The following is a 17781-nucleotide window of genomic DNA, read 5'->3' on the forward strand; positions in this document are numbered from 1 at the left end:
GAAGAGAGGCATGTGCCCTCTTAGCGCAACACATTAAACGGCTCTTAAGCCATTCCCTCCATCTTCTCCTCACCCTTCTTAATCCCTGGCTGTCAGGAACAGCTGCATTAAGCCAAGGTCCTCATTAATCTCGACCCGCGCCGTTACAGCTCAATGCAAGACATCTCAGAGCTATTGGAAGCATTAACATTGCCGATCTGTACATGAGCTAATTCCATAAATCCAGGCAAATCTGCCTTAAAGGTGTTACTGCCTGGGCATGGGCACAGGCAGAGATTTCCCGTCAAGTGCAGCTCTCCAGAGCCAAGGGCAACCGGAGCACAGCCTCTGGGCAAGATGAAATAAATTTAAAAAGGAGGAGGGAGAATGAAAGCGGCTTCCAGCGCAACGCGAAAGCTGCAGAGATCTGAATTCAGGCCAGGTGAACTGGTTGGGATGTAGAGCAACCCTTTGGCTGTTCAGTTTGGGGCTGATGGGAGCTGTGGCGGTGGTTTGTGGAAATCACAGGGATTGGAAGCAACGGAGATGCAGGCAACAATTGTGGTATGAAGGGGTGGAGAACAACATTAATTCATGGAGGAAAGAGATCAGTCTATAGCTATTAACCAGGGTGGCTGAATAAAGTCTCCGCATTCAGAGGCAATGTGGGAAATAACTCCAGGCCTTTCTACCCTACTGTGCACCCCAAGTGTTTTTTCCTGGCTTAATTGTGTCCTTGAACGCTGACTTTTGACTTTGGCCCTGCCCACCGCTGGGCAGAAGGCCCCTGGAAGATTGCGTAGAGAAGAATGCAGCCCTAAGGCCTAGACGTGTCTTTGAACCCTGCAATGTATCTTTGAACACCATTTGCAGGGGGTGCTGTGTGAGTTTCTGGGCTTGTTGGAGACAGCTGATTAAACCAATCAGGGTGCTTGACAAGATGGACTTTTTGACCGACCCAGCGTGGAAATTCTTGAGTTTTACGTTCCACCCAGAAATGAACCTATCTGGACCAATTTGCACACAACAGCTCTTGTGCTTCCTAACTAGCAGGAAGCCTCCGATTCAAGTCTCTCCCCCCCCCCCACCGTGATGTCAGCGCTGCCAACTCATACCTGCACACTTGATGTTGTGTTTTTTGAGCTTATCTGCTCAATCAATGGGACAATCCAAGGGGCAACGCTGAATGATATATACCTAGTCCTGCAAAGCTGATGGGCCTTACCTTGCCTTGAGGAGTTAACTTCCATATGACGGAGAAGGTGAGTCTGTCTGTCATAGGATTGAGGCTGCACAGCTGCTCACAGAGGAGTTTGGGGAGCATGGGAATCACCTAGGAAACAAAAGTACTGTATGTGAAAATGAATTCAGTTTCCCTGAAAGCAGTATTTTAGGTTTTCCACTGACACCGGTGCAAAGATTTCTGCCTGTACAAAGAGACTTTCCTCCCTCTGTTCACCACCCCCAACTGCTCCAGAGGGTTGGAAGAAGCCCCAAGGGCAGAGTTAGGAGAGGAGGAGAATGCTTGGTTGCACAAGCAAATAAAGTCCTTGCGCCGATGGAACAATTGCCTTAGTGCTACGTTGGATTCCACCCATGAGCAATAATATTGTGCTTCTACTACTTTGCCATGCTATGTACACCACCGATTTTATTTTTCTTACTGTCTGCGCCATCTGTGTGGCAAATTTGCGCAGTGGCAGCCAAGAATTGGGCTTTTCCAATAACATCCTACTCTCATGTGGAATCTCCTTCCTCCAAAGGGGAGGAAAGATACGGTTCTTTGATGGCTTTTCGGGAAAGATGGAACGCACACCTCCTCTATCAGCCTTCTGGGTGACAACATTGAGCTGCTTCATGCAACACACTAAGCCAAACATTGGCTTTGGGAGACCACGCAAATGAGAAGAGCCTACAGCCAATTTGCTCCCCCCCCCCGCCCCCAGTCCTTTGTGCTGCCTTGGCTTAGCACGGTCTCTGAGCTAGGACTTGTGGTTAAGCTCCCCCCTTGCTAAGCTCAAGCTGTACCTAAGGTTTGGTTTCAGTACCACATGAACAAGGCCATTGTTCTTAGCGTTTTTTTCTACAGTTGCCTTTTTGTAGTGTTGATATTGCATTGTTAGTGTTTAAACTGCTGCTTCTGATGTGATATTTTTCTCCATTTAGGGGTTCTCTGGGTAAGCACGGGCAACAGCTGCATTTCCTGTCAGCAGGGCTCCCCATACCATTCTGGGTCAATGGCTGCATTTACACCAATTGATGCAAAAACCTGCCAATAACGTCACCACTATTGCTAAATGAAGTAAGCATGCAGGTTACAAAAGAAAAAAGAAAAAAACCCAGTCCCGCCAAAAAAAGTGGGGTGGAGGATGAAAAAATCCCAGGACCTTGTGTAAGTTTCACAATGCAAACATTTTCTATCTACATGCCAAGCCTTCACGGGAAAGCTCTTAAAATATTTAATCACGTTTGTGGCTTGGCACCCAATCCCTGCTCATAAATCCACTCTAATTGCCTGGCAGAGTTTGGGATAGCAGGCCCGGCTGTTGAGTCTCCAGCCAGCCGGGAAAGAAATCGCTTTTCCATATGAATCAGCAGGGCAGGCTGAACTGGAAGGTCAGGAGGGCAGCAGGGTCCGATAAGCTGTTCCTCTAGACACAAAAGGCCGCCAGCTATGTTATTCCAACGGCAAGGGAGCACGTTGACAATAGGAGCCGGCCCATAACTCACAGATGTCCTACGTGAGGCCGGCCATGCCTCGGCCTGCTTAATGGGAGGTTATCCGCTTGAGAAGGGGCAGAGCCCTTCAAGGAGTGTCAGAAAAGCCCACCGCCAATCAAAGATGGGAGCGCTAGCTGCAAGGTATTGCAATCTCAGATAACAACAGGGAGCAAGCAGAAAGAGATTAGCAAAAAGCCCAGCTAGAGCCAAGGATGCAGCTGGAGAGCGACTCTTAGTGACCAGGAGGCACCTACTAAGACTCTTCACTGGTAAAAAGAAGAGCAGAGGAGGGAAGCCTCCGCTGCCAACGTGGGACGTTTGGCTACTGATCGCTCATCTAAAGTGCCCCCGATAAGGGCCAGAGCTGCGTGGTAGAACTTCTGTTTTGGATGTAGACGGCCCAAGGTTTAATCCCGAACATCTCCAGGTCAGGCTAGGAAACCCTGCAGAGCCGTTGCCAGGCAGAGTAGACACTACCAAATTAGATGGACCAATGGTCTGGCTTAGTATGGCCTAATATTCCTCCCTTCGTCTACCTTCAGAGGTGAGGTAGGTGGGGACTGGGGAGAGGGCACCATTCGTGGTGGCAGCGCCCATTTGGGGAGAACTCTCCCACAGGCTTGCCTGATGCTGAAAGCAAGGTCTTTCTGAACGGCTTTTTCACCAAGGCTTTTAAATCTCTCTCCTTAGATCCATTAAATGCTGCTGAGATAATGTTAGTTGTCCCGCTGTTTCAACTATTATTTTGCAAGTTTCCTCTTTGCATGTTTGGGCTACAAATTGTAAACCTGGAAGCTGTGACTGAAACTGAAGAAGGGCAGGGCATATTGTTAAATATGCAAATAAATGAAGTTATTTGGCCACCTGCAGTGTGCCACTGAACATCCTAGCCCCTCCTTAAGGTAAGAGCACAACCTGTATAGGCCAGGCTGCACACAGAGGCAGCAATCTGACAACAATTTGTGTAAACTGAGAGAGAGCACACCCACAGTTGTCATTCCTATCACTGGTGTTGCATTTTTAGATTTACATTACAAGAAGCCCGCTTCCTACCAGATCAGTCGGTCCACCCGGCAGAGTAATCTTTTTCCTTGTTTATTTTATAAGATTTCTTACCCATCCTTCACCGTAAGGTCCCAGCAATATAATATAATTAAAAACAAGTAAAAAAGTGTAACAGTTTATATACTATTTTATATAGATATATGCACACACACACACACAATTTCAAGCAAAAGCAGCACAAGATTAAACGAAATAGGAGAGGTGGATCCCACCTTGTTTCTTGAAATAATTTCTACAGCACACCATCAGCCACAAAATTTCCTGCGTGGTTTTTAATAATAACAGCAACAATAATTTAAAAATTATGCAGCATCAGAAAACAATAACAAAACAGCGAATTCTAGTAGTATTTAAACAATTAAATATTTTAAAGGGCAGAATAGAAAGGTGTTCGCTTGTCCCCCAAAATAAAACAAGGTAGGCATCAGGGAAGCCTTCATGGGGAGAGAACTCTAAAGGTGGAGTTCTGCCACAGAGAAGGCTGTCTCTCTTTCATCCCATGCCTGGAACGGGATGGGTGGGTGAGGGAGTAGGAAGAAAGTTTGTAGACGACATCAGTGCACAAAGAGGACAATATGGCTTTTGAACTGTACAATGGATCAACCCAATTAAGTCATCTCTTTGCCCTTCTGACGGGGCAGGAAGCAGATCGGGAGCAGAAGACATGGGGTGGTGGCATTTCTGAGATTCCCAAAAAGCCAAACAAAAGAGGGCTCTGCAACTATGCAGCAACGGCAGAATAAGCTCTGGGCTCTTTAAGGACTGCAGACAGTTCTCCCAGCCTTCAGAGCCGCTGAAAAGGAAGGCCCTGCCAGCTTTCAGGTGACCCTGGTCCTTTGCTAAGTCACCACCTTTCATAGCTCAGACAGAAGAATCCATTGGAAGCTGCCCAGGGTCCTGATCTGCCCTGCCTTGCCTGGACCTGCCCTGACCTTACTGGAAGAGGATCTGGCAACTGTCATCACCTCCCTTGCAAGCCCCATGAGAACAGGATACTTGTGGGGTAGGCTACACCAAGATACAGGCCCACCCGGCTTTGGACTGAGCAAGATGAGCGGGTGTCTGAATTCCACCCTCCTCTGCCCAAACCCACCAACTGCACCATACCAGCCTTGACCTCCGGTTTCCCCAAACATCCCTCTCTCCTGATTTTGCCTTGAGCTGTTATGCTTCCAGACTCTGGGCTGGTCCTGAGATAGGAGGGCTCACGGTGTGTGTTGTAATCGAGCTCCAGGAGGGTTTGGGGGCCACCAAGTTCAAACGCAGGCCAGCCAGGGAAGGTCCATCCCCAGCGGGAATCGCGGCGGGGAAGCCTGGAGTAGATCAGCACGGCCAAAGGACAAAACCCCTTTTCATGGAAAGTAAAATGGAGCGCTTCCACCAAGTCCCACTGACAATCTTGTTCCCACCGCTCAACCTGGCTGCCTGCCCACACCCACTCAGTTTGAGGGCTCGTTCAGGCTTCCCAGAACAGGCCCTCCACCAGTGGCCTTTGAATCAGGTGGAGCCATGCTTACAGCCTGATGGCTTCCATGGCTCTGAGCCCGTGGTTTAGGGAGGGGACTCGGAGACTTAATCATGGGGTGGCCTCATGCACTGAAAGACACTCAAAGGAAACAGGCAATTTGTTTATGAGCCAAGAGTTTCTGCTCAAGAGTTTCCTTTCTTTCCCTCTTACTTTCTGTATCAACACTTCCATGAATTCAAACTTCGATCACCTCTTTGTTATTCCGCTTGAAGCTATCAAAATATCAACACCCCGACAACCTGCTGGTGTCAGAAGTGAACGTCTTGAGGCCCTTGGACTCGACATGAAGACTGGCTTCCAGTTCCGATCTTTGATCTCCATTATAAAAGAGGACCAGTAAAATATTGTAGGGATTTATGGCTGACCTTCCCCACTCAAACTACTTCACACCTAAAACAACACACAGGGACGTGCCAGAAGGGAGAAAACTGTTTAGGTTTGCCTGCTTTGTAGAACCTGATACACTCATCACTAAGCCTTGCACTTTCTCAAAACAAACCATTAGCCTTTTGCACAACTACTCCTTCTCTCCCAGACAGGCAAGTTCAAGTGAATTAGTTATGCAGATCTATCTGATTTCCTTGCAAGGTTCCCCCACCACCACCATGTTCAACTGGAGCTGCAAAACTACCCACGTCAAGCCTGATTTTCTCCAGGGCTGCTTTCCCATGATATTTCCACCATACTGACATTTAGCGCTCAGAACAAAGAAGATTTGCACAGAAAAATACACATTTCCCCATTTTAAAAAAACCTATTACCTACTGAATAAAGAGTATTTCCTATTTTCAGCTTCTGCCTTTTGGGATAAGCACTCGGCTTGGGTGCCCTTTCCCTAACAAAGAACCATGATCCATAACTTCCATGATCAATAATCAGCAACACACAAGCAGCTAATAGAGTTCTAAACTGAAATATTCCATTTTATTGTCCCTCCTCCTTTGTCTCTCCCTAGTCTGAATGCAAGCTATAAGCTCCAGGCAGGTTTTATGTTATTCTATAAAGAGTCAAATACCACAGCTCTGCAATTAATACTAAGAATAAAGGAATAAATCACTAATTAGCAAAACATGCCTATTCAGAAGCGTCACAGTGTTGCATTGCAGCAACATGGGCACCTGAAAGACGAAGACTACTTTACACAATGAACATGATTAATGTATGGACTTCACTATCAATTCTGCACCAATTGCACTGGCTACCAGTGTGTTCTGGGCTCAGTTTAAAGTGATGGTAGTAACCACTCAGTCCATAAAGGGTTTGGGATTGAGCTACCTAAAGGACCACTGGTACTCGTAAAACCTGCCTGTAATCTAAGACCTGTGTCTGGGGTCCCAATTGCATGGGTACCATGCAGTTAACGCCTGGCTTGGCATTCCAGAAGGTCTTAAAAACCAAACTTGCTGCTATTGCCTTAAGCAGGCTCAGGTGAGTGAATTCAACTCCCGCTGCCGAATCCAGTTAATGTTTCCTAGTCCGCCTGCACGTTCTGCTGCTTTTATTTCTCACTGGACACCACCTTGTGGAAGGCTGCCCTCTGAAATGCAACTGCTAAATAACCCATATAAATAAAGAGCCTGGAGGATACAAACTTGTCAATAGCTATTAACCGTGACAGTTGCATGGAATTTCCCATTTGGGAGCAGTAGCCATGCCCCCTGCCAGCTTTCTTACAAGGACGATAATAAAGCACAGGAAATGTCTCATTTCCGCCCAGTTTCTTGGCAGAAAACCACGATCTGTTTGGACTTGTGGGCAGCATCCAGAAGAACGTTATCTGCCTGTGTTTCGCTCTGGGGCACTGATGCGAATCTCACCTTCTGCACGAGGTAGACACTCGTTGCTCTCTTGCTCGCGATTTCATCCAGGGCCGTGTCCTCCTTCACAAAGTAGCTCACATCTGCAATGTGGACGCCCACTTCGAAGTTACCTGAAACGGCAGAGGTAAGGTGAAATGTCAGGTCAGAAAAGGAAGCAACAGAAAATAAAACAAATGCACGGCCATTCTATTCTGCAGCTGTGAGATTCTTCAAAATGAAGGAGGACCAGATCTTCTACGGTACAAAGCTCAGCACCGGACATTCACTACGTGACCTCTTCCAGGGGCAAGTGAATTTCCCTGAATTGACTGGATGTCAGTGGTTCATTCCAGACATGAACTCTAAGACTCCTGTTACATTTGCACTGGGGGAGCAGGTAGAGGGCTCATCTTCCAGCGTCATAACTTTTATATGCCTGTTGTCTTTGTCCATGGAGTTTTCTTGGAAGGGATACTGGAGTGGCTTGCTGGTTCCTGCTCCAGGTGGATCACGTTTGGTCAAAACTCTCTACTATGACCTGTCCATCTTGGGTGGCCCTGCTTGGCATAGCTCATAGCTTCTCTGAGTTATTCAACCCCCTTCACCACGACAAGGCAGTGATCCATGAAGGGACCTCATGAGAAGAGAAGACTCCCTGGAAAAGACCCTGATGTTGGGAAAGATGGAGGGCACAAGGAGAAGGGGACAACAGAGGACAAGATGGTGGGACAGTGTTCTCGAAGCTACAAACATGAGTCTGACCAAACTGCGGGAGGCAGTGGAAGACAGGAGTGCCTGGCATGCTCTGGTCCAGGGGGTCACGAAGAGTCGGACACGACTAAACGACTAAACAACAACAAGCAGGTAGAGGAAGGAATAGAATTGACTCTAATTAGGGATACCAGCCAACTTGGAGGAGGGACTGAGGGGAGCAAAGTGGACTTTTTTTCAGCCAAGTTGCCAGAAGAGAAGGATTTTCTTACTGCAAATTCTCATGCCTCAATGTGTACCGAGGGCAGCCTTGACACCCTGGGCAAGCCTCCCCCCCCTCTGGTCTGGAGGTGGAGCCTACTTCCGACTTCCAGGAGGCAAGGTGGCCAGATGCCCTACCTTTACAGAGAAGCTACAAACAAAACTCACAGGGATCCCACAAAACAAGGACAATTATACAACTGCCCTCATATATCAGAGATACCACATATTTCATCCAACAGGTAGAGGGATTAGAAACTGATAATCATGAACATTTTACTACATTGGATGCCATATATACTTCCGTACCCTAGGCAAGTTCCATAATTGAATACATTTTGATTTCTTGTTCCTCAGCTGATGAATCTACTCTTTAAAAAAAACAACTGGATTTGATGGACATTACTGTAGAAAAGAACTATTTAACTGAAAAGAACTCAGTTTTCTTTTCAACTAAAAGGGGTCGCTATGGCTAATTTGGTAGTGCCAAGTATTTTCAATCTCTAAATGGCTGAGCTTGAGAATGATAGTATTTTAAACTCTGTGCATAGTCCCCCTAAGAAACATATCAGATGTTATGGATTGGAAGCCGCCCAGAGTGGCTGGGGAAACCCAGCCAGATGGGCGGAGTACAAATTGTTGTTGTTGTTGTTGTTGTTGTTATTGCCACATAGACAATATTTTCATTTTATTCTCCAAGTTATCTAAGGCTGGTGAGTTTTTTGGTTGGATCAATTCCGTTAATGATAATGTCAAATTCACTCGCCAAATGGACCAAATACCGTATTTTTTGCACCATAACACTCACTTTTTTCCTCCTAGAAAGTAAGGGGAAATGTCTGTGTGTGTTATTGAGGGAATGCCTACGGGTGTTGGTAGGGGATCTGCTGCAGTCGTGAGCAGAGGATCTATGGTTCCCTTTCCTTCCCTCCTCCGTGGCTCGCTTTGAAACAGCAAAGCAGGAGAAGAGCCGCTGAGTGGAGAGGAGAGAGGGACAGAGAGCCTGCTTCTTTAAAGGAGCAAAGCCAGAGAGGAGAGGAGCCACTTACACGAGTGTAAGCAGAGCCTGTCCAGTTGGTTCCTTTAAAGCAAGCAGGCTCTCTGTCCTTCTCTCCTCCCCACTCAGCTCGCTAAATAGCAGCAAAGTTTTTCAGCTCGCTAAGCCGGGGATGAGCGGGGAGGAGGGAGAAAAGCAGAGCCTGATTGCTTTAAAGGAGCAAAGTGGGAGAGGAGAGGAGAGGAGCCTTCTCCCCTTATACCTCTTCTTCATTATTAGCAGCATCCTTCTCCACCCACCCCACGTGTGCTCCTTGTCCCTTGGTGCTTTTCCTTCCCTCCCCACTTAAAATGTGGTTACAAAGCACAGATTCACATGGATCCTCAGGATTTTTGCACTGGGTCACCCCAAATTCACCATCAGATCACATAGCATGTCTATGGCTACATCTTGCACCCCAAAAAATCACGCACCCACTATTGCCTGGGGCCGCAGTGGTGCAAAAATGTGGTTACAAAGCATGGATCCACATGGATCCTCAGGATTTTTGCACTGGGCTACTCCAAACTCACTGTCAGATCACATGTCTGTGGCCACAGTATAAAGCACAAAAATCATACATCCACTGTTTCGTTTTGAATATTATTATTTTTTTGTTTTCCTTCTCTAAAAACTACGTGTGTGTTATGGTTGGGTGTGTGCTATAGAGTGAAAAATACAGTAAATATTTTGTTTTTGGATGTGTTGCTGCCACAACAACATCCTTTGTGTGGCAAGGGATACTAAACCCACAAACAGAAGTTCATTATTTACATCAGGCTTCTTAAGAATAATTGACTGTATGGAGATTTTCCACATTTAACAAAAGACTTCACACTTGATCAAGTTTAGAAATCTCACGCCAATCAATTTTCTCACACTTTACACAGCAGGAGTTTCCCGAAACAGATGGTTTTAGAGTCCAGGTTAAGAGCAGATAGGGTCAGCACACGATCACTCAATCCAAACTAAAAGAAGTGGGTTATTTTGGTCCTTGGACTTCAACCATGTATCCCATAATATCAAACGTATTGTATAAAAACACTGGCATATTGCTCAAGGTTTGCTAGGGTGCCAAAGGAGTTCCTTTTGTGGGATTCTGCAGAACTATCAGTTTGGCAGATAAATTAGCCAGTTCAGACATTATGCACATGAAATCTCTTGGAAATGATCAAATCAGTCATGGTAAGTGTGGTCACTGTACACAATGTCCACAAAGTCTGGAAACGAAATAGTTTTTATCTTGTTCATATAAAAAAAAAATGTTTTGAAAGCTTTTTCTAATTGCAATTCATGTTGTATTATGTGACCATGTTCAAAATTATATGTTGGTCAGATCATTAGGCCTCTTAAGCTGAAGTTAACTGAACACAAGCCCAACATTCGTACTAGAAACCCCATTAACCATGCATTTTCTGGAATGGCATCACAGGACTTCTGGTTATTATTATTTTTTGCTCTAGAAAGAATTCATCCTAGTCCATAAAAAAGATTATCTTTGGACTTGCTACTTTCCCAATGAGAAGTATTTTGGATACACAAGTTAATGCCAGGTCCTCTGGTGGTTTAAATGACAAAATGGATTTAAGTGTATTTCTACAATCATTTAATAAATGATTTCTTTTTAAAATAGTAGCTCTACTCATAAGTAATTGTTCCACTCAAGTCTAATGGCCATTTTTGAGATTCACATCTGTAGGTGGGACACGGAGTGGCAGCTGATTTCCATCCCCCTTTATAAGACCTCAGTTACATTATATTTTGCGCACAGAAGCAAGTTTTCTTTTTAAAGCAGTAACACAGCTACCTCTTTTTTATATTTTGAAACTTTACCTTTGGGTGGTAGGCTTTCATTTTTATATCATACAAACTTTGTATGCAAGAAAGATTCACAAAAGCTATGCAACCTTTATGCTACAGTCTCAGGGTGTTATTACATTATATATTTTTACCTAGCGCAGGGACTAGTGTTGCTGTAAGAAGATTTTCACACCTCCCCACCTCAAAAAAAAAATCATCCCCAAATCTACTATGCAGAGTTGGGGGAGACCCAGAGCAGATTTAGGGGGTGCACAAGGGGGGGGAAGCGGAATGATATTTTGGCTAAAAACCTGTGAGCAGGTGGCTTGTGTGCCTGCTCTGATTGCTGTCCAGGTTCAGTGTTTCTCGAATCTGACACCCAGCTGTTTTTGGACTGCAACTCCCATCATCCCTGACCATGGGTCCTGCTAGCTAGGGATGATGGGAGTTGTAGTCCAACAACCGATGGAGACCCAAATTTGAGAAACACTGCCTGCTGATGGGCAGCTCCAAGACCCCTGTTGTGTTCTTTATCCTTAAACCAGATCTAGACAGATACACAATTAAAAAATAAAAGCAAAAACATTCTAAAACAGATTAAAACAATCTAAAAACAATTGCAATTTCTTTTTTTAAAAAAAGTTTAAAAGCAGTTATGGTTAAAAACCTTCTTCCATCCAATTATCTTTGGTGTTGTCAAGCACATTTCTGTTTGTCTCAGGTAGAATTTTAGTGCCCTCTTAAATATGTGTCTGTCTGTAACCTGTGTTCCAGATTCTGGCAAAAAGAAGCACAAACTAATCTTGAAAGCCAGAGCAACAAGGAATCTTCCTAAGGCAAGACCAAAAGAGCTGACCTTAGCATCACCTTATCTTTAGGAGAGCTGGACCATAAAGAAGGCTGATTGCCGAAGAATGGATGCTTTTGAATTCTGGTGCTGGAGGAGACTCTTGAGAGTCCCATGGACTCCAAGAAGATCAAACGTTCCCATTCTGAAGGAAATCAGCCCTGAGTGCTCACTGGAAGGACAGATCCTGAAGCTGAGACTCCAAGACTTTGGCCACCTCCTGAGAAGAGAAGACTCCCTGGAAAAGACCCTGATGTTGGGAAAGAGGAAGGGCACAAGGAGAAGGGGACGGCAGAGAGCGAGATGGTTGGACAGTGTTCTCGAAGCTACCAGCCTGAGTTTGACCAAACTGCGGGAGGCAGTGAGAGACAGGAGTGCCTGGCGTGCTCTGGTCCAGGGGGTCATGAAGAGTCGGACATGACTAAACGACTGAACAACAGCAACAACATCCTTAGGAAACTCAACAGGGGCGGAAGCCAGGTCTGCAATAACTCACACTGTGTCGGTGAAATTAACCCTTTATTCAGAGAAGCAAACAGCTTGGGAGGCCAGGCCTAGTGGGCACAGCAACTGTTCCTGGTAGATCTTGCGGCAATGAGAGAGTCGCAAGGACTGGAGGTCCCTGCCTTCCTGCAGCTCTCTAACTCTCCTTCTTCCCCAGTTCCTTCCCAAGCAATCAGCGCTGAGAAGAACAAAAAACCCACCCTCATCCTCATTAGAATGGGCTGCTGAGAGAATAATTAAAAATGTGCAAGGGGAAAGAAGGAACCCCCATCCCACGGCAAGGGATGCATACCACAGCTCTTCAGAAACGGCCTCCTCCCGGTGTTATCACAGGCTCTGAAAGTTCTTCCACCGGGAGGCTGGCGGGTCAAGCCTAAAACTACTTAGATGGTAAGCCTTAGACCAACAGCGAGAATATTGCAAGCGACGGGAGCCAAACAGTTGCAGGAGGTGAGGGAAAAAGACACCCCTTTTGAAGTCTATATTCTAATATACCGACCCTACAGGACAAATATTGATGGAAGGAAAAGGAGGGAGTCATTACATCATGGCATTAATCGCAGCCTAATCCGATATCCATGCGCTTGCAGATATGAACTCTCTGCCCCAAGCTGAATGTTGACAAACCGAGAGGGATCCCGTTATGTGAGATAGCACAAAGCAGAAGCTGCCAAGAAAAACAACACTGAGAGAGAGAGTTCGTTTGGCGCTTGGGGTTCCCATCTCAGGTTCTTAAAGCGAGGGGGCAGCCTAACGCCTCCTGATTCCCACCCCACCCTTCACACTTGACCTCAAAGTGGCAGATCATCTGCCTTGCATTAAGAGGGTCCCAGCTGCAATCCCCAGAACTCTCCAGGTGGGGTTGGGAGATACTTCTGTCTGAAATCCTACAGAACCGCTTCCGGCCACTGTAGACCAGAACTTTCCAAACTGTGTGCCGCAACACGTTCGTGTGAACACTTCCCGTGCTCCTTTCGGGGCTGGAAAGGGGTTAGTTATACCTCCAGTTTGCTAGTAAAACTGAATTACAACTGGATAAAAACTGTGTCATTGATATGAAAAGTTTGGAAAGCTCTGCTGTAGACAATACTGATCAAGACGGGCCAGTGGTCTGACTCAATATAAGGCAGACTTCCTAAGTGTATATGTGTATATGTTTGCACCACATTCCATTATTATTAGAAGTAGAAGTAGAAGTAGAAGTAGCAGCAGCAGCAGCAGCAGTAATACCCAGTCCATCTGATTGGGCTGCTCCAGCCACTCTGGGCAGCTTCCAGCATACAGAAAAACATAAGAAGGTAAAGGTAAAGGGACCCCTGACCATTAGGTCCAGTCGTGGCTGACTCTGGGGTTGCGGCGCTCATCATGCTTTATCGGCCAAGGGAGCCAGCGTACAGCTTCCAGGTCATGTGGCCAGCATGACTAAGCCGCTTCTGGCGAACCAGAGCAGTGCATGGAAATGCCGTTTACCTTCCCACTGGAGCAGTACCTATTTATCTACTTGCACTTTGACGTCCTTTCGAACCGCTAGGTTGGTAGGAGCAGGGACCGAGCAACGGGAGCTCACCCCGTCGCAGGGATTTAAACCACCGACCTTCTGATTGGCAAGTCCTAGGCTTTGTGGTTTAACCCACAGCGCCACCCACGTCCCTTGACAGAAAAACATATTAAAACATTAAACCTTAAAAGCTTCCCTATACAGGGCTGCCTTCAAATGTTTCCTAAATGTTATATAATTACTCATCTCCTTAACATCTGTTGGGAGGGGTCTGGTCGAGCCACGGACCCGCCGCAAGCGGGACTTTTCTCGGCAAGAGACTTTTCCAATACGCAGTAACAGCAGCAAGAATACTTCTGGCACAAAGATGGAAGCAGGAATAAATTCCAACAGTGGAAGAATGGAGAATGAAACTGACTGAATATGCAGAATTGGATAAACTGACTGGGAAGATTCGTTATCAGAAAGACCAAAAGTTTATTGAGGACTGGGGGAGATTTACAGAGTATCTGAAAGGCATATGTGATGTACAGACCACGCTTGTTGGTTTTGAAGAGTCTTTGTGAAAAATTAAGAAATGTTGTAAAAAAGAAGTAAGTGAAAGGTAGAGGAATGGCTAAAAGCAATAGTAAGTTTAGAAATGCGTTAACAATAGAAACTTTAACAAAAGATTGGCAGAGAAATTGAGGGAAGTCAAAAATTGATGACTGTGTGATAAAGTATGAGTAGATTGTACAAAAATGTTTGAAAAATGAATAAAAATTATTTTAAAAAAAATCTGATGGGAGGGTTTCCATATGGAGGGTGCCACCACCGAGAAGGCCCTCTGCCTGGTTCCCTGTAGTTTCACTTCTTGCAGTGTGGGAACTGCCAGAAAGCCCTTGGTGCTGGATCTCAGTGTCCGGGCTGAACAATCAATCACATCAATACAGTAAATCTGACCCAACTATCACAATGAATTAAAACCTGAGCCAAACTCCTTAGAGAATACCACAAACCTCTTGAGAATACCATATCTGACCCCACTCCCTCTATCAGCTCCCACATCAGCACATAGTTACTACTTCTGTCATTTGCCTAATTTTTAAAACATCTTTTTACGGGGTTTTATAATCGAGGATCATAGGAATAATAAATGATACAAAGAAACATACCATCTCATTTGCCTGATTAGCCCCAAAGCCCAACCAATCATGAATCACATAACAAATAGAATGCCATTATGAGTCTTCTAAATCCACCAAATTTGGTCACACGATGACATCGCAGAAGAAAAATCAGCTGAGAGCGAGAGCAATGCCTCCTGGATTATTCACATGGGTAATCTCAACCATAATTCAACTTTTGAATTCTGGTGCTGGAGGAGACTCTGGAGAGTCCCGTGGACTCCAAGAAGATCAAACGTATCCATTCTGAAGGAAATCAGCCCTGAGTGCTCACTGGAAGGACAGACCCTGAAGCTGAGGCTCCAATACTTTGGTCACCTCATGAGAAGAGAAGACTCCCTGGAAAAGACCCTGATGTTGGGAAAGATGGAGGGCACAAGGAGAAGGGGACGACAGAGGATGAGATGGTGGGACAGTGTTCTCAAAGCTACCAGCATGAGTTTGACCAAACTGCGGGAGGCAGTGAAAGACAGGAGTGCCTGGCGTGCTCTGGTCCATGGGGTCACGAAGAGGCGGACACGACTAAACGATTAAACAACAACAACAATCTCAACAAATCAAAGACCACAGAATGAACAAGGTGGCATCCTTAAAGGAAAACAAACTGCTGAGAGAGAGCAAAGGGAGGCAATGGAAAGAATAGGCCAAACATCTTCACAGTCACTGCTGAAAATGTTTTAATGTTCCCTCAACACTGCCAAAAACATGCCCCCAAAACAGTAAGCAGTTTTGGCTTAGCCCTAATCAACTCCAATGTCATATGTAAACTCGCAATGATTGAAGTTAAAAATGGCTCCCATCCATTGGAACAGTTTCTTCCCATGTTACACATGGTTATACAAAGGGCTTGTTGAGATCTGAAAAAAAGAATCTAATGGGTTTGAACCCATTCCAGGATGCTGTGCGTAACCCCAATCCTATGTGGCAGGAATGATTTATACAACACACCTATGAGAAGAGTTTAAAGCAAGCTGGGATTTCAACTTCTCCACTGATGACCTCACCTCCCCGAACAAAAACAGCCCAGAGAACTCAATTTTCCTTTATTACCAAAGAAATAATAATAATAAAACAGGATGAAGAAAGAGAGGGAGGAAGGGTCTGTAAGTACTCAGTAAAAGCTGCCAACGCAGCAATTTGAATCAAGTGTTCACTCTGGAATGGGGAAATTGGAGTTTAAGTTTGTGTGAACAGCAGGAGCAGGAAGAGCGGGAGAGATACCCTAGTGGTAAATTCACATTCACTTTCCTAAGCAACCTTTTCACCATCCAGATTAAAACAGGGAAAGAGAAAATTAGCCAGTTCTGTGAGAACAGATACTGGGGCTGAGAGGTATTACAGTGGTACCTCGGGATGCGAACATGATCTGTTCCGGATCCCCGTTCGCATCCTGAATGGAGCGTAAGACGCGACGGCGCGTCTGCGCGTGGGTTGCATATTGCTGCTTCCGCGCATGCGCATATTTTAAGCGTCTGCACATGTGCCAGCAGCGAAACCCGGAAGTAACGTGCTCCGTTACTTCTGGGTTGCCGCGGAGCGCAACCCGAAAGCGCTCAACTTGAAGCACATTCAACCCAAGGTACATCCAGCAGGACTATGAAATGCAGTGCTCTGAAAGCAGCTTGAAAGACTATCACCACTACAGAGTAAGCAAGATAATTTAACCCTATTTTAAGCCCTATTTCAAGATCTGAGCCATGCTAACAGGCATGAAACAGGGATGCCATCAAGACAGAGACTTGGTTTTCCAAGGCTAACTTTAACCTCTGTTGACAAGGAACGGCTGTGGCTCAACGGTAAAGCAAGAATTCTCCTGAAAGCATTCAAGCACACCTCAGCTTTTCTCATATGGAGTTGGGGCCAATTCATCCTCAAAGCTAGCTATGTTTATTTATCACTTCTATAGCTGCTGAAGGCATTCACCGAGGTACCCAGAGTTTGCCAGTAGGAGACCATGGGCCCCTGAAATCAGCTGGCGTTTTGAAGGCCGGCAGCCCGGTCCCTCTTCACGCCAAAAAACATGCCAATTCATTGTTCAGGGCTTTATTTGGCTTACATAAACCTTCCTTGCCTGGCCTGGGGGCATTCTGGTTTTCGCGAAGTGCCAAGGAGCGGAACGTGAATTGGCGGCTTTGTTTACCAGACCACGGTAGAACTGAATGTCATAGAAGGCAGATTCAGCCAAGGGACATGGAAGAAGGCAAGCCCATTCCATCCACTCAATGTTTCCCCCCCCCAAAAAAACTGAACTCAACAGTTACCAACTTCCCCCACCCCTCACTCCTTTTGACATGAAACACTGAAGGAAAACACAGTGAGAACAAAACACCCAAAGAGAACCCAATGTTCTTGGAGTTTCAGAATCTCCCAGGGTGAACCTCCAAAACAAAGAAGGGGGGGTTAGAAAAGGTCAGTCTCCCCAGGGCTTCCCACCAACCTGACCATCAAAAACGCACTTCCCCATATCATCTCAAGGACAGGTTCCAAAATATCTTGCTTGGTGCGGGAGACCAAATGGCACCTTCTCCATTTCGCATGCAGAAACGGATGGGAGGCGCAGCTGAATCTCACTTCCACACCGGGGGTGGAATAGCATCCTCCAGCACACCTGAGGACCACAGAGCTCTATCCTCCAGCGCCCCTGAATCTAATGCCCAAGACAGCTCTCTACCCAATGGTTGGGCCGGCCTTGCTCCAAGTGGATGGGAAAATGGAGGTCTCTTTTTTTTCACCCAAGGAGGGCTCACTGGGAAAACATGTTCAGAGGAGGCTCCAGGAGCTCCATCTCCTTGCTCCAGTAAATGTATACACACACACACACACCCTCAAGCGGTCCACTGAAAGCACATGGAAGTGGCCACAGAAT

General features: G+C 46.0%; 1 protein-coding gene across 2 annotated transcripts in view; it reads right to left on the reverse strand.

The window, feature by feature from the left end:
* DIS3L2 (DIS3 like 3'-5' exoribonuclease 2) overlaps window positions 1-17781 on the reverse strand; it is a 200211-nt gene that overhangs the window by 66338 nt on the left and 116092 nt on the right. For both annotated transcript variants that reach the window (XM_081862181.1, XM_081862182.1), the window contains exons 12-13: window positions 7111-7223; window positions 1205-1312 (exon numbers count right to left, since the gene is read on the reverse strand). In XM_081862181.1, the coding sequence (XP_081718307.1) occupies window positions 1205-1312; window positions 7111-7223 (221 nt within the window). The remainder of the gene's footprint in view (window positions 1-1204; window positions 1313-7110; window positions 7224-17781) is intronic.

This window comes from Podarcis erhardii (genome assembly GCF_964252035.2).
Source record: "Podarcis erhardii genome assembly, chromosome: 5".
Taxonomy (NCBI): domain Eukaryota; kingdom Metazoa; phylum Chordata; class Lepidosauria; order Squamata; family Lacertidae; genus Podarcis; species Podarcis erhardii.